The 20,687-nt window shown below is 33.6% G+C and overlaps 3 protein-coding genes across 6 annotated transcripts in view; 2 read left to right on the top strand and 1 right to left on the bottom strand.

Annotated features, from left to right (window-relative positions):
- The first annotated feature begins 891 nt into the window (after positions 1-891).
- LOC140055005 (coiled-coil domain-containing protein 81-like) lies at positions 892-11,313 on the top strand. 3 transcript variants are annotated; one of them, XM_072100154.1, is made up of 13 exons: positions 892-1,097; positions 1,264-1,325; positions 2,043-2,199; positions 3,539-3,795; positions 3,908-3,987; positions 6,156-6,352; positions 6,789-7,222; positions 7,605-7,712; positions 7,827-7,996; positions 8,296-8,374; positions 9,009-9,206; positions 9,425-9,651; positions 10,083-11,311. In XM_072100154.1, the coding sequence occupies exons 1-13, from the start codon at positions 1,019-1,021 to the stop codon at positions 10,345-10,347; spliced, it is 2,313 nt and encodes a 770-aa protein (XP_071956255.1). In that variant the 5' UTR covers positions 892-1,018; the 3' UTR covers positions 10,348-11,311. The 3 variants fall into 3 exon arrangements, with proteins under 3 accessions (XP_071956255.1, XP_071956254.1, XP_071956256.1); XM_072100153.1 differs by having other exon boundaries at positions 6,156-6,358; positions 10,083-11,310; XM_072100155.1 differs by lacking the exon at positions 9,009-9,206 and having other exon boundaries at positions 6,156-6,358; positions 10,083-11,313.
- Positions 11,314-16,562: 5,249 nt separating this feature from the next.
- On the bottom strand, positions 16,563-19,044 carry LOC140054901 (dnaJ homolog subfamily B member 13-like). Its single transcript, XM_072100012.1, has 6 exons — positions 18,930-19,044; positions 18,501-18,604; positions 18,182-18,343; positions 17,620-17,777; positions 17,119-17,423; positions 16,563-16,864 (listed from the first exon to the last, which is right to left on the bottom strand). Exons 1-6 carry the CDS (start codon positions 18,995-18,997, stop codon positions 16,711-16,713), a joined length of 951 nt encoding a protein of 316 aa, XP_071956113.1. The 5' UTR covers positions 18,998-19,044; the 3' UTR covers positions 16,563-16,710.
- Positions 19,045-19,326: 282 nt separating this feature from the next.
- LOC140053878 (cilia- and flagella-associated protein 47-like) overlaps positions 19,327-20,687 on the top strand; it is a 37,539-nt gene continuing 36,178 nt past the window's right edge. For both annotated transcript variants that reach the window (XM_072098611.1, XM_072098613.1), the window contains exons 1-3: positions 19,327-19,583; positions 19,781-19,932; positions 20,148-20,355. In XM_072098611.1, the coding sequence (XP_071954712.1) occupies positions 19,425-19,583; positions 19,781-19,932; positions 20,148-20,355 (519 nt within the window). In that variant the 5' untranslated portion in view covers positions 19,327-19,424. The remainder of the gene's footprint in view (positions 19,584-19,780; positions 19,933-20,147; positions 20,356-20,687) is intronic.

The raw sequence follows: 20,687 nt of genomic DNA on the forward strand, positions 1-20,687 counted from the left end.
ATGCATTAATTATGTCATTTGTACAATATGCCTACCACTTTACATTACCATAACACTAACAGCGGCGTTTATTTTTATATTTTTATTATATTTATTCTGTGTAGGCCTATTTGTTTTTTACGATTTGACGTTAAACGAAAAAATAACTAATGTTTTCTGTTTGATTTCAATACGTCACACCACGATTATTCTTTATTTATTCTGGAGTATTGGAGAGCCACTTTGATAGTGCTTGCACTGTTGGCAATCCTCGGGGTACTCCATCCACACTTGTTTTGATAATCATGTTAGTTCTTTCTGTTTGTATACCTGAAAATTGAATAAATAAATAAATGTAGACCTAAAAGAGAACAATTTATTCAGTATACTTTTGCAAAACATGTATAGTAAATAACAGAGGCGTTTCTATGTATTTAGTGTATTTATTTATACTGTGTATTTGTTGTTTTTTTACGATGTGACGTTAAAACAAAAAATAACAATTGTTTTCTATTTATTAAATGAATGAAGAACGTGTTGTACATATTAATTTTTGATTTAACGATTTCAACTTTTGAATCAACAAATCTATATAATAATAATGACCCTAAGTTTAACATCTATGGTGGTATGAGAACAAAAAAGTATTTTGATAATTTCACCAGGGCGTTAAATACCATGGAGGAAAAATGGTTATACCTTCCTGATTTGACACTGTACTGTAATTACATAACAAGGAGAGCAGGAGAGAAGAACAAAATGCACTCAATACAATTGACAGAGCGCCCTCTCCTTAATAGATATTCATAAATATTTATGAGGTAGATATGACACGCGAACCATAAACATAAATAGGCCACCATGGCAACATCGCGCTTCAACGACAGATTCACTGTGGCCGATTTGTGTGGAAAGGAGGCGGAGAAGTTTTTATGTCACACATGACTGGAAATCAAACTTTAAAAACTCGGTTTTAACCACAAAACTTGCATTTTAGTTTTTTACCATCGACTTTATTATCAAGTCGTAATAAGTTAAAATGGCTGAGGTTATGCAAGAATTGGTTTCGGATGTGAAGAGGAATAAATTGTCTGCCATCCCAAAACTCACAGACGAAGGTAGGAATGATGTTTCCCCTGTGTTTTGTGTCTATCAGCTGTCTAGATCATCCTCTTTCTCTCCAGTATTGGTGGTCTAGCTAAAGGACCTAATAGACCTACAATATTCAATATTTAAGTTTTCTACAGTAGGCCTATAAAAATTCCATTTTCATTTGAATTATAGATGTTGTTAGTGTTTGGGAAAATGTATCAAATTTTATAGAACATCACATGTCAATGCAGAAGGTAAATTTCAAGTTATATTTTTATTTCATAACACTATATTTTTATTATATTAATCCTACTTATATTTTTGATGAATTATAGGCCTAACTAATATTATTTTTATTTGATGTCTTGCATTTATATTTTTATTTCATTACTACACTTAATATATTTTTAATCCTTTTTATATAATTGATAAATAACATCACATTTTTAATAATAATAATAATAATTTAATAATTAATATCCTGCCTGGATTTATATAGCGCCTGATGTTTTGAGCTGAACATTATTACCCAACCAATCATTTTTTTTGGATCAAACACGTGACACGTATGGAAACATACTCCCATAATGCAACTAGTAATCAGCGCAAAGTTGTGTCTTGATCTAACCGGTACCCATTTATATACCTGGGTGGCAAACGCAAGTAAAGTGTCTTGCCTAAGGATACAAGCAATGCGGCGAGAGTTGGATTTGAACCTTGATCAGTAGTCGAACGTCCAATACACTGCGCCACACACAGACTATTATGTAAACCTACTACTAGGCTATGTGTTGAGTGGGAGAAAATAAACAAAACAGCTAAACTATAGACCTAATTTTCTGAAAAATTTATTTTTGTATAATATAGTAGTACAGTATGGCGAGGTTTACACTACAGAGACTAACTTTCATTGTAAAATTCAATATTGTTTTATAACATTCGCAAATTTAAAAATTTGATTTTATTTTTAGGGAGTGCAGATTCACGGGCTTGGTACGTTCACATTTAGCCAGAAAAAACTAGACATAGGAAACAACAAATTTATCCTGATTCAAAGGCCAGTTTTTGTTCTAGCAGAAAAGTTTGCTCAAACCCATGGACTACACTACACAAAACACTATACCCTGGGTAAGAAAATACATTTTTAATGTAAACTATTTTTACTGAGGATCTTTTTTCTTAAAAGTGTGTATATTTTAAATAAACAGATGTTTTTATATTCCAGTTCAGTGTTTTATCGTCTAATTTATTGGCCAAACCTTAGTCAAAAGCTTCAACTCTATAATTACCTATAATCAATCAATGTGTATAATTGAGAAAATTAAACTGTAAAGCTCTCAAATCTGTTAATTAGCAAAAAGGATTATACTCAAGATATAATATTCAAATTGATATACACTTGATTTCCTGTATGTATTATCATTACAAAATGACAGTGATAAACTGGATTACTCTTCGTCTTATACCTATCTATCAATTTGTTTTCTTAGCTCTGGTAACACCTGCTTTCACATTAGATATTTCCGATTTAAAAGATGTTTTTTTCTATGATGATCAATAAGAGAACCATGCTAAGTTATTGTCTATCGGGCATTACTTAAACCTGCTTGTACTTCTTTCGGTTTAGATAATTAACAAAAATAAATGATCCTCTGACTCTCAGTGTATTAAAAAAATTCTTTATGAAAATTTGTTTTTATAAACTGTTCAGCTGCTACTTGCTAGCTATCCAATAAACACTCCTGTTATGATTATCACACTATTCATTTATGTATACATTTTATTGCCCTAAGTACTTTAAATTTATAATTCTGATTTCATATCCCATTTTTATATATTTGTTAATTTTAATTTTGTTTTAATTTTTTCACCAAATATTTTTTCAAACATCTATTTGATTGAAGACAGTATGGCAGAGATATCGCTTTTATAATAGATTTCTTGTTTATTTAATATTTGTCAGTCCATCATAAACTCACTCTAAAGGGTTCCTTACTGTAAGTGGTAGATTGAGGCTCCTCTCAGTGTGAAAACAAATCTATATGCCAAATCCTTAATCCCCTCCGGTATCATCCAGTACAACAGGAAGTCAAGAAGATAATAACTTAACTTATTTTGTATTTTTTAGATGTTTTTATTTGAATGGTTGTTCTATCCTATAATTGTATTTATTGTGTTTTCTTTTTTTGATGAGCAATGAATTTCCTTTTTGAGGATCAATAAAAGTTATCTTATCTTAAGCTCTGTCAACACTATCAAACATTGTGACAAAAAAAGTGTGCCCAAATATGGTAGTGATATGACATCATCATGTCCATATTTGGACACATCATACTTTTTTGTCAAGTGTAAACAATTAGCCTTATAATTATTTTTATAATTCTCATGACTCGTGTGCTTGACAAGTTTTTAATAAATTACAAATGTAATGCTGATAATAATAATAATCTTAACTGAATTTTTTTAGGCCAAATTCCAATTGTGCAACTCAACTTTTCGGCCCTCTCAATGGAGTCTCCATTTGACCGAGATACAAATGAAGCATGTGTGAAAGAGGTACTGCTGGCGTTGTCACGCTCCGTGCAATCACGTAGAAACGTTGAATTCACATTCACTGGTATCGGTAAACTGAGCATACGAGATGGAAAAGTGAAAATGAAATTCTACAAAGATTTTATTAATATGATGGATGGCTCGGGGCATCTTGCAGAATGCCTCAGAAATGTAAGTTGTAAACATTAAAATATTTTCTTTTCAAAAGACAGACATGATTTCCTAAGAAGGTATATCCTTCCACTACTGTACTCACAAGTTTTCTTTTATGTTTTCTTTACAGAGACCCGATACAACTGACTCGGTAATGTCTCGTGGAACTACATTTCGGCCTCACACCAGCAACACGCTTGTCTTACCAAGGTAGACTGTTTAAGCTATACAGTACAATACCACTATCTGATGTTACCCAGTAGAGTAATTTATACTTCAGTACATATGCATTGTTTCTGGGTTTTGTACAAAACTTCCTCAACTCATTTAAATGAAGGTTATCACAGGACATTCTGCTAATGTTCATGTTGATTTTTCAGCTTTGTCTCTTTGTGATATACTATTTATAGCACATTTTAAATGTTACAACAGAATTTCAAATTATTTTTTTGTAGTGTGAACATCATTCTCTTGAATTTGAGACTTTTCAAAGTTCTGTACCTTTAGTAGGAATAATCATATTTTTCACACTAGAGTTAAATCCATTGAGAACCACTCAACCAGTTTGTAGGCCAACCTTATCCCTTTAGTTAACATTAACCAACCTAAACACTTAGTAACTGATCATTACACCATCTTTTACCTCCGCCAAGGAGGTATATGTAATCGGTAGCGTGTTTGTTACTTGGCAAAAAGAATTTTGCCAAGTATAGTATTTACTTTGTTTGTATGTATGTATGTTTGTATGTATGTTTGTTTGTTAGCACGATAGCGCCTACAGTTTTCAAGTTATCTTTCTGAATTTTTGGGTGTAGATAGGTATTTACTTTCAGACCATGCCTATTGAAAATCAACAAAATTGGTTTATTAATAACTTCACAAATAACAAAAATGATATTATTTACAGACCGGCTAGTGTTAAAAGATAGGAGACAATTTTCAAAAGCCGGCGAGCAGTCTTAAAGTAACAAGTGTACTGAAATTGCATTTTCTCGAGAACTACTTGTCCAAAAAACATCATTTTTGTACAAGAGGCAAGAGTTATAAATTGTGATTTGTAATTTTTAAAATATAATTTGATTTAATATACAAGTTTTTTGATACGAGTAGTTTTAAAAAACCTATTTCTTTTCAAATTCACCTGTTTGTTTTTCACGTTGCCGTTCTATTGTTATTCAAATTAAACTATTGTTAGTTGATAATTAGTTTTTTTAGTACTGTACTTGCGTGTGTCCTTCCTTATTTCATTCTGTACATAGGTATATATATATATTTACAGAACATGCCTATTAATTTTCAGGAAAACTGATATATTGGTCATGTCTCAAAAGCTTATCTTCTGTACGATATATTAAATAGCACGCATTCTGTCTTTTTTTTAATATGGGCATATTCTTTGATATGGACCAAAATATTAGTCGACTGGTCACGCGGTTAAGCTTACTACATGGGGTTAAGGCAGAAGCGCCGCAAATCCGCACAGCTTCAAGACACTCCTCGACCATTATTCTGGTCAATCTTGATTTTAGAAAGGTCATTGTTGCAATGCCGGAATTGTTTGTATTAAAAATTATTTAAACAAATTATTAACCTTATCACTATTTTAACCATGTAAAGCTAATACCTAAAGCAAAAATTGTATCTTTCAACATGCTCCCAGTCAGTGGATATATTTTGCCAAGTACTTCACTCAGTTTCTAAGTGCTTTCATTTGTTTGTTTGTTTGTTAGCAGGATTACTCAAAAAGTAATTAAAAGATCTTTACCACAATTAATATACGGATAGATATGTGGTCAAGGACCATTCCATTAAATTTTGGGACCATGGTCCCAATTCTGGACCACTTTTTCGGTATACTGTTCAGACCTGCTAGTGTTAAAAGATAGGACAGAATTTTCCAAAAGCCGGCGAGCAGTCTTAAAGTAACAAATAAACTAAAATTGCATTTTCTTGAGAACTACTTGTCCAAAAAACTTCATTTTTGTACAAGAGGCAAGAGGTATAATTTGTGATTTGTAAATTTAAAACATAATTTGATTTAATGTGCAAGTTTTTTTGATGCGAGTAGTTTAAAAAACCTATTTCTTTTCAAATTCACTCGTTTGATTTTCGCGTTGCTGTTCTATTGTTAGTCAACTGAAGCTATTGTTAATTGAAAGGCTTGTTACATAACCATTACACCAAACTCGCATACACATGCTTGTAGTGAAATTAGCCTAAATCACAAACAGCATTAAGACACAGACAAATATATATATATATATATTTCTTTTTTACCGGAGAAATCTTATGTAGGAGAATTTTACAGTAGGTGGAGGTATGCACTCTCGGAGCGTCTTTCTATAGTTAACAAATGTTTTTTATCCCAATATCTTCAGAATTACTCAAGGTACTGATAATAGCTTTGCTCCGCAAGATGAGGGGAAGACATCACAGAAACCAGGAATGGATGCCATTAGAGAAGATGAGGGGAAGACATCACAGAAACCAGGAATGGATGCCATTAGAGAAGATGAAGAGATCGAGCAACAAGAGTTTCAAGATGATGACAATGAAATTGGAAACACTGAACAAGGTGATTGTAAGTGAAACAAGGTTTCCAATTCTGCCTCCAGCTCTATAATACAGACCCCTGATGGCCTCATTATCAGGAGTTTCGAATGAAATACTAAAGTGCCTTTTCAATTTTAAGACCAGCAGCGAAATTGGCCTAAATTCAGCCTAAATCTCTGTCTACAGTATCAAAGTTTATGTGACCAAAAAAATGTGATCGATGCCCATAATATGGAATGAACATGATGATGTCATATCACTACCATATTTGGGTATATCACTACCATATTTGAGCATATCACACTTTTGTTGTTAAACAAGTTTGATAGTGTAGACAGAGTTTAAGGCTACAGTATATAGTTCATAAATTGTTAGCCAATCATACATTGTGTTGTATTACAATGAGTGTATTAGATTTTGCAGCTGCTTATAAATTTTGTTTTGTATTATCATTTTAGATGTAGAAAAGAAATTTATTGGTCGAACATCCTCCAGGCAGGTAGCACCAACTGCAATGGCTACAGGCATCAGTTTGGCTGCTGAGGATCTCACACCAGTTTCGCCTCCAAGAGGTATCAAGGGAAGCCAAGTAACACCGTCTCCACCTACCAGTAAACCAGCTTCTCCTCGAGGTGACCTCCCTCCCCCTAGATCACCAAAGGGCCGACAAACCACGTTTGCAGATTGTATGAACGAGGTCCGTGAGATCTCACCAGTTTACTGCAGTCATGACAATGCAGGACAGGAGCTATGTTACTTGTGCCATCAAAGAGCTGTACGCAATATACCGGTTAACTTTGATGCTGAAAGGCGACGCAAGGAACAGGAACAAGATCGTCTTTTACAACAGTACCAACATATGAAGGATACGGAAGATATCATTGTAGAGCAGGTATGAAGTTTATTTCTCTATCAACTGTACTTAGGTATATGGATATCAGAGTGGTGCAGTTTTATTTGGTTTAGATGCTTGGCTACCTGTCAGATGCCACAATTCTTTACTCATGACATCTCATGACAAAAAACTATTTCATTCACTTTATGTGTCAAAAAATATGATGTGCCCATATATGGACATGATGATGATATCATATCACTACCGTATTTGGGCATCTTATTACCACCATCTGGGCACATTTTGTCAAACTAGTTTGATAGTGTAGACAGAGCTTAAGACTTATGTTTGTGTAGAGCATCTTGTGTATGTTTGCCTTGTGAACCCTCACTCCTGAATATTATTTCATTAGTTTTACATTACAATAATATTTAAATAGGCAAAGAATATGTCAGATCGTCATCATAGCCAAAAGGTGGCAGCATTCAATCTGGGTGTTTCCGAAGCAATCAAGCATAAGAAGAAAGAGCGCTCGAATGAATTTCATGTAAGTGATACACACAATTCTTTTTTATTTATTATATGAATTTAAAAATATAATTTGATAATGTTATTAATATCTCATAATTTTAATCAAATGCTTTCTCTTTTTGTGAAACAGAGATCGTACCTCTTCCAACGTCGAGCCATCACACCTCCCAGTCATATCCGTCAAGAAGAGTATTCTAAGTTTTTATCCGGGCAAGTTGAAGCAAAAACAGCAGATAAGATGAGAAGAAAACATGATAAGGAATTTTTAGAACGGTTAGAACAAGTGCAATTAGCTGAAGAGTAAGTTGAGGTTTTATTACTTTTACAACAAAAAATAGATATACCATCAGAAATAATGAAAATGAATTTAAAAGAAATAATATACATATACTGCTATGGAGAGCTATACCCTTTGTTGGACATATCTGAGATCTGAGTTTTCTAGATCTGTGTTTTCTTACACCCTGTCATTTATGCTTCACTGTAAAAGTGAAATGAATATTATGTAAAATAAATGAACAAACTTGGCATGAGGGGATATCTTTCTTTTTTTTCTATTAATTATCATTAAGTAATTGTTTGATGGTTTTCTCCACCAGACTTGCATCACAAAGAGAACAATATTTGATGGACAAAGTGAATCAGACCAACATGTACCAAAGAGCTCTATCTGCTCAGGTAAGGAGCTTGTTTGTTGTGCCGTCCATGCTTTGTTTGTTTTTCTTTTTTTGTGATGTTTGGTTCACACTTTCATCTATTTTTCAACAATTTCTGTTTGCACTTTTTATCTAATTTAATCATTTTATATTCTGCACATTGTACTAATAATAATTTTAGATGTGCTTCTTGGGATTCTTGTAATATTCCTTAACTTAATTTCTAGGGCGGGGTTCAAAGAAGAGTGTTATGAGTGTCTATCTCAGTTGCCCATATCATCATTGATCTCAGTTAGCCATACTACTTGTCCTTTATCCAGTGGCTCAAGCCCTAGTTGCCCCATATCATCATTGATCTCAGTTAGCCATACTACTTGTCCTTTATCCAGTGGCTCAAGCCCTAGTTGCCTTTAGTTGACCCCGGATTCAGATGCCCAAGGTTAATCCCTGGTTGGTCACTAGCCCTGGATTCAGTTGCCCAAGATTAGGCCATAGTTGGTAACTTTTCCTGGATTCAGTTGCCCAAGGTTAAGCCCTTGTTGCCCATGTTAAGCTCTTGTCCTTGATTCAGTTGCATAAGGTATCATGTTCCTAAACCTATGCTTTTTGTTTGCACATTTTCACTTGTTTGCTGTGATGCACTTTATCATTTTTAGATTCACATTAGGGACAAGCTTTCTCATTGTCATGGCAACAAACTCAAAAGAGATAATGATTATGATGAGGCTGATGGTGCCGAGTTTGTCACACGAACTAGAAATTTGCTAGGCCCTCTTTCGCTTCCAGTTCCTAAAATCATTCTGCCCTTCTGCAAGACTGAGCCTCTGAGATTAGAGATGCCAGACAAAAAAACGGTAGCGTAGCATGGATTAAAGTTTGAAGATTCTACTAGATACTACTATCATCAATTAATCTAGACAATAATTGTCCAGTCATTAAATTATTTTTAATTATGAAGGCTGCTAAACAAACTGCTTTTCAAATTTCCAAATTTAATATGAACAGCTATGAAATCCCATTACAACTCTAGTCCCAAAAATGGTATTATTATTCAAACCGCCTTTGTTTTTAGGTTCGATTTAAGCCGCTTCCGCTGCCAGCAGCTGTCCCTGACTCTAAAGCTCCAATATTTGGCAAAAACGATGCTACTAATGAAAAGCTAGCTGAACAGCGCCGCCGTGCTATTGAAGTTTTCCGAGACCAACTCGCAGCAGTTGAGGCTTCACGTCAGAGTAAGGTTTTGAAGCATATCAAGCAACAGAAAGAGGAGAGTCAAATCTTGGACCGAACACGAAGAGAGTGAGTAATAAACCTATTTAAGTGAATACTTCAAATTTATTTCAGTCAAATACTAAGGGAAATATCTCACTTAAGTGTGATTGGTGAATACTTAAATGAATCAGTAATGGAAGGATATGTTCAGGGAAAGGGAAACACTTTTAAAATTAAGAAAAATCTCCTGTGAATATAATTTATGTGAAATACTTAATATTTAATGGAAATATTAGTAAACTAATTAAATTCAACAAACATTTATACAGGCTTTTACTTCATACAGTCTGAACTAACAATGTACAGCACATTTATACCGGCTTTTACTTCATACAGTCTGAACTAACAATGTACAGCACATTTATACAGGCTTTTACTTCATACAGTCTGAACTAACAATGTACAGCACATTTTATGTCTTTATTTCTTCTATTTTATAATTGATTTTAATTTTCTAGACTTGTATCAGATAGAGCTGCAAGGCACGAGAAAAGCTATGAAATGCGCAAGACGCTGGAGAACAGCTGGCAAAAAGCAGCGCATTGTAAACACAAGCAGGAAGAGAAGGATAAGTTACGAGTACAAAGTCCCGGAATTCTACTCCACGAACAATGCGAGGATTACCATCGCTGCGGACAATGCATGCGGCAACTCGCCAACTGCGGGGAATCGAACATCTGGAGTGAATCGCGATACATACCAGGATCACGGCTTATGGTTTGATAGCCATCTCTAAATTATTTGGATCACCGATTTTGTAATTATTAATGTCAAGTGCTTTATATATAAATATTATTGTATATTGTGGAGAATTGTTATTAAATATGGTTAAATACTGATAAAGACAAACTGTTTTAACTCTTGATTGTACAGGTTAAGAATAGTTTATTTATTTTTAGGATTATATCTATTTTTACTATCAATTTTCTTATAAGAAAAAGAAAACAAATGTATTAACAATCATGTGAATATCTATTTCCTTTTATAGATATTAATAATAATATAAAACAAATTTTGTCTCTTAAACAAATATTTAGATTTACATCCCACTTGGTAATTTTAAGTGTTTGCACAATAAAGACCTTTGTAGAAAAAGTGTATTTTAAACGGTAATTAATGCTAATGTTTTTAAGTCATTACTTGTGGTGTGCTATGATTATAACCAAACATTAAATGCACATTAGCAAGACGTAAATCATGTTTGTAATTCACATTCCTTCCAAAGTCAATCCCACCAAAGATTAATTGTTAAATATATATAACCAAATTGTTTAATTTTATAAAGTAATATGTGCTGAATGTATATATTTATAGGCCTACAGTTGTAGTAATATTCAACAATATGTTAGAATAATACATTTTTAGAAACAGGGTGTATTATATTGTGTATTTGGTTGGCGTCTTTAAACCAGTTACGATTTTTAAAAAGATAGTTATGTTTTAACGAGAGGTATAATTCATAAGCCAGTTTTGTATTGAAATTTTGTGATTATTATTATTACCAATTTTATTTATAATATTACTCACTAGTTCATCGTTTCTGCATGGTATCTATTAACTAATTACATTATCATATTATTCTATTATTACTGAATTCTACTTTTTCATGTTGTGTCAGCTCACAATGCTATGGCTTCCTTTAATTAATGATTCTTTATTTTTTATCAAAAAGTATGATAAATGTTTTCTGTTGCACTAAATATATTGTATATAATTAACGTGAGTTTATATCCATGTATTTCCATGAGTGAAATAAAAGAATCAAACAATGAACTTGTTTGTATACTCAAACAAACGATAGTCAATAGAACTTTCTATTAACTATGAACAACCAATGGAATTTCCGTGGTTATTTCAAGATTATAGTCATCATTATAATCATCATCGATATTTTGGGAAGGTGGGTATTTCCGAAACATTTTTTGTTCACATTTTATACTAATTTAGGCAGACGTGTGTAGAGTTTATTTCTTGTGTTGTTCATGCACCTGTTAGCTACAATTTTATCAATTTTAAGTCAATAGAAAGTTACACTGACGTAAGTACAATATTATACAGATATTGACTGCTTAGAGGTTAAATATAAGATTTGACATCCCCGAGGGAATGATATTAAGTTCGAGGGAATATATATTTCCCGAAGCGCCAGCCGAGGGGATGTCAAATCTTATATTTAAGCGATATAAAAGGCAATATCTGTTATATTATATAGCCAAGAACAAGTCTGCTGGGTTGGGTGACGTGAAGCTAGGCTAGGCTTCCTCTATAGTTTCGTGGCGCAGTGGTTGAAACGTTGTCTTGTGATGGAGTGACAATTGCATCGCAAGTTCAAGATCAGTAGATGACTTGTTTATTTATCGGCAAACGCGAGTGTTGCACACGAAAATTACACAGTCAATATCATCGTACTCGAGAATATATGATTAATGACAGGGGACACGATTATTACGCGAAAATTACACAGTCAATCATCGTTCTCGAGGATATATACGATTTACGATCCTCGCAGCGGTAGTCATGTGATGCAGTTTCAACCAATCACATTCGTGTATTTACATAGGCTATGTAATATAACTTATTACAAATGTAACGCACTTGATGCTGATTTGGCATTGTGGTCATTGCTGTATAATGCCTCTATATAAAAACGTATTCTTTTTATTTATTCAACTTCAAGATGAACATTAGTGAAGGGAACACCTTTAAAATGGTCCGGTCCCAATTGCACAGTGGCTGTATAGTAGTGGACTAGCATTTTTGTTATAAATAACGAATTGCGATATAGCTCTGTATTAAAAGTCACGCCAAGTAGAGTGTACAAACCCTGTAAATGACATGCCATTTGGCTATAACACACAATGCTTGTTCCAGCAGGAAAGCCGTAATAGTAATTGTCAATTCTTACGCGGCTCGTTATCTACGAGCCAATTATGTTATAGCAGAAATAAGTATAACTTCACGTTTTCTGCATTGACACTACTGTACTGGGGGGGGGGGGGGTTAAGGGATGGGGGTGATATTGTATAAATCGTTCTTTGGTCAGATATGCCAAAATTTGACTATTTGTACATTTACTAAGGCAATCAAACAGCAGGGTGCTGAGCTCGACTTGCCAAGATGGCACATTCAATTGTTTTTTAATAGGCACAGACACAATATTTCAGATTTAATAGTAATTTTTTATAATAATATAATACAATTCTATAATTATTTCATAATCAAATGTACATAATACAGTATTACAGATACAAAGCTCTTTAACTAATGTACATCATTACATAATAAAACAATACAACAATAATACAAAATCCTATGTACCACAAACTGATAATACGTGAACATTACATCTCTCAGGGTAAAAATCCCCAGTTTGCATCCATTGATGAGCCGTTAATATTCCTATGATGCTGGGCAAATATTGTGTTGTTTTTAGTTGTGTTGATTTGTTAAATATTATTATTTGTTTTGTAGATCTGTGCCTCTATGCAATACAATCATTAATATTTAATTACACATGTATTTATTTTTCAGTAGGATTGAAGGATGTTATCAATAGGCATGTATATGATTGTGTGGCAAACTGTTTTTATAATATTCTCAGACTCAAGATTTATTAAAAATTTCACTGAAGCAACTAACAGCAGAGATGTTTTAAAAACACACTCACCCACAAGCACGTCTGTACATTATCAAGCTACGATTGGATGTGAATTAACACTTCGTTTCTCCTGCACCGGAACACCTTGGGATGTATTTCTGGTTCGGGTTCTAGATCATACAAAAATAAATTGTTCATTGGCAACAAACAATTGTAATCTGACTAATCATGAAGGCAACACAGTGATAACGTTTCTGAGTGTGACACTTGAAAATGCAGGAAATTTTATTTTTCGATGCTATGGAGCAAGTTCACCTCATCATTACATTTCACACTTTGAGGTGTTTGTTGGTACTGGCGAATGTAGTGATCATGCGCCGACACAATCACCAGCGGAATTTGATACAACCATCAAGCACGACAATTACAAAGTAGGCCAACCACAAGCCCCAAACGATGCTACAACAAAAACAAACAGCATTATTACTTATGCAGCTATGTGTCTCATTGCACTAGCTATTATGATAGATCATCCATAAAATAAATCAGCAACCGAAGCAATTTTAACAACCAGTGCCGCTGTGGCGGTAGAACTCAATAACTAATGATCGCCTGTGCTTCTGACATCAAGCATCAAGGACACAGGCTTTTTTCCATTCTATAGCAATCAGTTTAACCCGTGTATGGGACCAGCTTCCCAGACCGTTGACAGATGCTGCAGTCCTAGAAAGCCCATCAGCCTTCATTAGAAAAGTTCATATTCATTTTGATTTGCTGTAACTGTATTTTGTCTTTACGTCTTTTATGTCTAAACTGACTTTGGGGTTGGGTCAACCGGCTCAGCTACAGTGATTAAGTTCACTTAGGTTGACCCTGGTCTCCCCAATTTCAGTTTTTTTTTGTTATGTATATACTCAAATAGACCAAATAAATAATGAAATGAAATGAAATATTATGTAGAAGATGAAATAAGCGCCACATCAATGTATGTAATGTAAACGCTGTATAGTGTAGGCATACAGTGGCTACAAAAATGAGTAGTCATGCTGCAGGAATTCTCAACAGGCTGTTGAGTGCCCGCTGGTGCTTTATGTCCCGCCAAAAGATTTTTAGAAAATAGACAAAACAATAAATTCAAAAGCGTTTATATCCTCCATAAAGGCCCAAGGCCGAATCACATCATATATTATTTAGACCTTTAGAACTATATAATTTGTGAGATTATTTATATTTACAACCAGGCTAGAAAATTGTTGAGAAGCCATAGATAGATACACGAGATCAACACACGGAAATTATAATTATAAAATTTATATTTTAACTTGCCCTAACTTGACCGTGATTATATCTATCAAATTCAGAGCCATAACTGTATATACAATGTACATCTCTTCTGCATATTTTGTATTATCTTTTTAGCAATTAACGTATGTCACCCGACCGGTACTTATAGGCCCAATTAGACAACGTATGTATACCGGTACTTATAGGCCCAATTAGTAGACAAGGTGCCACAGCAAATTGTTGAAGATCTAAATTATTTAATTTGTGACTTAAGCTGGTAAACATTAATAAGTTTGAGCACACATTTAATGTTCTTAAAGTTTTATAAGTGTAATATTGCAGTTTATCTCTTAGTGTACGTGAATTATGTAATCCGATTGGTCAATATGTATGAGATATAATTCCGTATTACGCCCATTTACTCAGTCAAGCGGATCAGAAGGGTAATGTATCCCGTATTACTTGTTTGATGTTTCTACGCGCGCATTGTTTATGTATTGTATTTTTATCGTTGAGCGCATGCGTAGTTGTGATTTCAACCTGTATTCGACCAATTGCTTATATGTGTACACTACGAGATAAAATCGTTGCACCCTACTTGTTCTTATGAAATACGGGAAATATCTACGTTCTGGTTCCATATTCCAGACCTCATGGATTATGGAACCAGAATGTAGATATTTCTCGTTTTCATTGAACAAGCAGGGTGTAACTAATGATATCCATACCATAGATTTGGTGTTTAACGGCATTTATAATTTGTATGTACAGAACGTTAAGTACAACTATCGATCTCTTAAAACTAGAGAGGTCACCTGTTAAATCTTGATGTTTTTATTGCATATAGGAAACATTTTACTTATTTAGTTAAGTATATAGGCTTAGAAATTAGATCAGTAAATTAATAGCAATGCATGGTAAACATTTAAAAATTAATAATCAACATCTGTAGCGATTACTTTTTCCGTAATTACGAATCTCGGTAGGCTGCGAATGTTTTGTGCTTTATCCAAACAAAGCTGTACACGGCGGAGCAATACCTAGACCAACAACTATTAAACAAAATAGTTAATTATTAATACAAACGAGCACAAATTTAAAAGAAACAAAATATTCATCATTTTATAAACCTCAATTGTAAATATAATTCCATTATCTTTAGTAATTTCTATTTTTCTGAAAATTAGGTATTGTATTTCTCTTAAAAGCATAATTGTCTGTACATAATCATTTAAGCTTAATCTAAAAAGAATAATTAATAAAAAGAACTTGAAAAAATGGCAGGCCAACAACTAAGTTACTCAGTCATAGTTTTCAATTGGTGCCTTGCACTGTTGATTGTAAGAAGATGGCAGGCCAACAACTAAGTTACTCAGTCATAGTTTTCAATTGGTGCCTTGCACTGTTGATTGTAAGAAGATGGCAGGCCAACAACTAAGTTACTCAGTCATAGTTTTCAATTGGTGCCTTGCACTGTTGATTGTAAGAATAAAGCATCGTACAAAAAAAGAATAAAAAAACTGAAATATTTATTTTTAAAAAAAGGTTTCACATTCCGTTCCTCAAATGACATTTTGTAGTAGCCTACTATTTGTAAAGTAGGCCTATTTACAAAAATTCAGTAAAAAGAATCACTGATCATTTCTTCCATCATGATCAGGGTCGCCAAGCGTTCCGAGTTTTGTATATACGGCAACAGAACTTTCTGGTGATGTACATCACAATTATATACATATTTTGTATGAATTCAGAAGGCATCTTGACAGACTCTCCGGAAAAATACTGTTGGATAGATGGCTCCATAGAGGAACTAGTGGGGTAACGGCTGAGTGTTCACTCGTTAAATCCGGAGACTTGGCTTCCCAACCAGGGACAAACATAACATGTTGATCTGGGTTTCCTCTGTTTATAAAGTTGATACACACACACACTGCACATTGATGCACCAATTCTTTATGGTTTTATTCACCATTCACAAAAACACGTTTAAAACATAAACAAAACAAAATGGTTTTCAGTAAATGTTTGTTTTATTTACAAAGTCAAATGATATTTTAAATACAGAATTAAATAAACTTGCACATACATAAAATTAACCAACATTAATTGTTGAACATTAGGTGCATTTATTGGTTTCCAGGAAATAGTTTCATATTCAAATACTTTTTTATTTTGCAGTTTTTTTTGTTGCATTTTTTCATCGTTTAAAACAGTGCCTCTTTTATTAACTGTTTCTTTTCAGGTGTTAATTGTTTTGGGAATTCGATGTCAAATTGTATAATAAGGTTGCCTTTCTGCTTGGTATCTGCAGACGAGAGTGGCATTCCTTCTCCAGGAACAATTTTTTGGTAGCCAGGGCTAGGAAAAAAAAAAAGCAGACACATTATACAATTGTGTAAAGGCCAATTTACACAGACGAGCAGCAACGGTAATAAAAGTATAGAGGTATGTTATTCCATATGACCATTTACACACAACGCGGAGTGGATGGGCGAATTCTGCTCAGGATAGATATGGATTCTACTTGGAACAAGCTTTCAGCTTACCGTTACCGCTTGTCTATATAAATTGGCCATAAGGATTTAAAAATTCAATTACAAAAAAACAATTACCTGACTATGTCATTTATTGGAATATTCAGGAGACGGCCATCTAATGTTGGTATTTCCACACTACAGCCAGTTAAAGCTTTACCCAGAAGAACCTTCGCTGTAAATATCAGATCGTTTCCGTTGCGTTTAAAGCGAGGATGAGCTTTGTCACGGACGATAAACACGATGTCTGCGGGAACGTTGTTCGGGCCTTGATCGCCCTCTTTGGGAAATGTTATCCTAGTGCCTTCTTTCCAACCTTTTTTTACGGTAATTGTTAAAATCTTGTCTCGTTCACTAGATGTATGGCCATCTTCATTCATCACCTAAAAGATTTAATTTTCAAAGAATAATTATAAAGGAAACATTTATTTTCATGAGGGAAAAAAGCAGAGCTTAAAATGTCTGAAGCTCTGTCTACACTATCAAAGAAATGTTTTTTAAAAAGTGCAACCTTCACTTTGCTACTCATAATTGATATTGATAAATAAATTACTTAAATAAATAAATTCCACAACTCACCCTCCTTGATATCTTCATCTTCTTTGTGCAACCATGAAATACCTCTTCTAATGACAACACAAGATCTCTTTCAATAGAGGCATCCTGCTTCTTTCTGCCTCTGCCATAAAGACCGCCAAATCCCATACTAAGATCTCCATCCACACCATCATAAAATTCTACCAAAAAAAAAAAAAACCCCACAAAATGTAAATGTTTGTTATCAGTAGATAAGGAATGTTAATAGGATGAACTCTATACTTCAAACTACTCAAGTATGGATTCCGTGGTCGTATTCACCAATCACCAAGTGATTTTACTTAACTAAATATATATTTAAGTATTTCCCTTAAATTGTATTCACTTAGATATGAGATTGTTTTATTTTAAGGGTAAGCGTATGAATGGTAAATACAGATCTAGGATTGTTTAAACAGGGAAGCGTTAACAAATAATATTAATAGTCTATCAAAAATAGATAGTAGGGGGAAAGTACGCCCCTAGCGCTACCCAACTGGACCCTCCCCTGAGACTTCAATTGATTATGGAATTCTGCCAGCAACCTGATAACAAACGTAATTACCATTAAATGGGTTATCACCACCAAAAAATTCTTTGAAAACTTTATTAGCGTCACCGTGGAACGTGTAGCCGTGTGTAAAAGCTCCTGTCTGTCCACTGCCCTCTGGAACGCCACATTTCAATCCTTCCTCTCCAAACTGGTCATACACAGCTTTCTTTTTACCTACAAAGAAATTGTGTTGAAAATTATATAATTTAAATAATTATCTTCAGATTCCTATTTATTTATTTTTGTTCTGCTTAATTGTTTGATTATGATGCTGTGAACCAACATGCTGGTGGGTAATGTATGTTGTCTGGTGATCAATTAAGGTACTTACAATCACTTAGAACATCGTAAGCCTCTGCAACGCGCTTGAATTTTTCTAATGTTCCTGTTTCTTGATTTTTGTCTGGATGGAATTTTAATGACAGTTTTCTATATCTGTAATTTACAAAACACAATTATTAATTAAGATGAAATAAAATAAAGTGGTTAAAAAAGTCAGGGTATCTACAGTGCTGACAAGTAATTAACTAGCCTAGGCTAGACAACAAAAAACCACCACCACTCTGACTTATTAATATTAGGGCTAGCCTAGGCCTACATTTTTATCTCTACCCAACCAACTGGACGTGTGTGACTGTCTCTCTGCTGTTGTTGCTGCTGCGGTCTGCATGCTGTGTGCAGCTAGCAGGGTGGGCAAAAAACTAAACCACTAAAACGGATTCAATTCTTTAAAAAAAAAAATATTTATTATAACACTTACGCCTTTTTTATATCTGCATCACCTGCTGATTTGGTTAAAGTTAAAATAGCATAGTAATCTTGACCCATGTTTGTTTCTAAATTCTTTTTAAAACACACACACCACCACTCTCTACAAAATCGCAAATGTTATTGTTTTGGTTGGTTGCTAAGACCCATGTCATAGGTGAATATGCTATGCTTGAGTAGGTTTTAGAATTTTAATTATTTCACAAAATATTTGTTAAAACATATAAAAAAGAATTTATAGAAACAATATTAACTTCATAATTAAAGTATTCATTTTTTATTTGCTTCTTGTAATGAAAAAGCGATGCTATTTTTGAAGAAAACAGATCAACAACAAAACCCACTCAATTAGCACCCTGGCAACACTTGATACAAAACAAAATGGTAGACGTCTGGTTTTGATTTGATGACAAACATGGTATTCAAAAATCAGAGTGAAAAATAGGTTAATATCTAGTGATTGTGCACTATAAATTTAATTTAAAGCATGGGAATGGACGGGGATGTAGCAGGAGTGAGAATTTCTCCTCCTGTTATTGAATTTTTTGATGCTGACGCTGATACATTGTACACTGTAAACTTGAATGTTCAAAACATAAGCAAATTCAGCAAGCAAATTAAATTTCATGGACCAGAATCAGCAAAGGTACGTATCAAAAAGAAATGAGATTTTGAATTTGTAATAGACATAGGCCTAGGCCTAGCCTAGGCCTACGTTTCTTTTCCAGATGTTGTCAATGTAGGCCTAGGTTACTAATACTATTTATTTGTTGTTGTTTTAAAAAATAAATGCATGCATGTCTGTTTTCAATTAATAATTTATATATTTTGTTGCAACTAAAGTTTGAATTGAAAGTCAAAAACCCAGAGAAACCTATAGCACCAGGGTTAGAAGTGACAGCTACTCTATCATATACAACAGAAGAACCTCAGGATTGTCAAGACAGAATTATTCTTTTGGTAGACGAAGACATTATTGAAATTCCAATTTTTGCGTAAGTGAACAAAATAGAATCTGAAACTCAAAAAAATTTGGTTAAATATTCTAATTTAAAAAAATATATATTTGTAATTATTGTTATTTGTAAAAATAATTTATCTATATATCTGTAAATTATTAATATTAATATTAGATAATTATTATTTATTATTTATCATCATAAAGTCACCTTTTATTCCTTTATTTTTCAAAATATTTTCTTTTTTTTAGTTACAGCCCTCAACCACTTCTCGATGCGGATGAAGAGGTCGATTTTGGAACAGTCGTCTGCAACGGCAAAGTGCTAACAAAGCAATTCTCTATCTTCAACCATGGAACTGTGTCTGGTACATTTAAACTGCAGTATAGCGGAACAGAGCCTATCACTATTATTCCAACCAGTGGTACAATTAAACCAAATTCTGGGCAGTTTATCAAGGTAAAGTATTAACAAGTTTACAAGCATTATGTACGCCCACATCTCAAATTTTGTGTTCGAGTATGGAATCCGTATCTTCAAAAGGACATAAATGTAATTGAAAGAGTACAACGTCGTGCGACTAAATTAGTTCCATGTATCCGTTCATATTCATATGAAGATCGACTAAAGCTTCTTGGCCTAACAACCTTGTACGACAGAAGAATTCGAGGTGACCTGATTGAAGCATATAAAATTGTTAAAGATTTCGAGGGTGTAGCCAAGGATGACTTTTTCCAAATGAGAAGTAACATTAGCCGAATTACTCGAGGACATCACCTGAGATTTTTCAA

Source organism: Antedon mediterranea, chromosome 7, assembly GCF_964355755.1.
Source record: "Antedon mediterranea chromosome 7, ecAntMedi1.1, whole genome shotgun sequence".
Classification (NCBI taxonomy): Eukaryota; Metazoa; Echinodermata; class Crinoidea; order Comatulida; family Antedonidae; genus Antedon; species Antedon mediterranea.

What these genes read in the sequence shown, in the direction of transcription:
- LOC140054901 (XM_072100012.1), bottom strand. Translation starts at nt 18,997, where the DNA reads ATGGGTCAAGATTACTATGCTATTTTAACTTTAACCAAATCAGCAGGT. An exon ending in TGGTGATAACCCATTTAATG is followed by an intron (nt 17,778 to 18,181) that starts GTAATTACGTTT and finishes TTTTTTTGGTAG; the next exon opens with AATTTTATGATGGTGTGGAT. An exon ending in CCAATAAATGACATAGTCAG is followed by an intron (nt 16,865 to 17,118) that starts GTAATTGTTTTT and finishes TTTTTTTCCTAG; the next exon opens with CCCTGGCTACCAAAAAATTG.
- LOC140055005 (XM_072100153.1), top strand. Translation starts at nt 1,019, where the DNA reads ATGGCTGAGGTTATGCAAGAATTGGTTTCGGATGTGAAGAGGAATAAA. An exon ending in ATCACATGTCAATGCAGAAG is followed by an intron (nt 1,326 to 2,042) that starts GTAAATTTCAAG and finishes TTTTATTTTTAG; the next exon opens with GGAGTGCAGATTCACGGGCT. An exon ending in CAAGTGCAATTAGCTGAAGA is followed by an intron (nt 7,997 to 8,295) that starts GTAAGTTGAGGT and finishes TTTCTCCACCAG; the next exon opens with ACTTGCATCACAAAGAGAAC.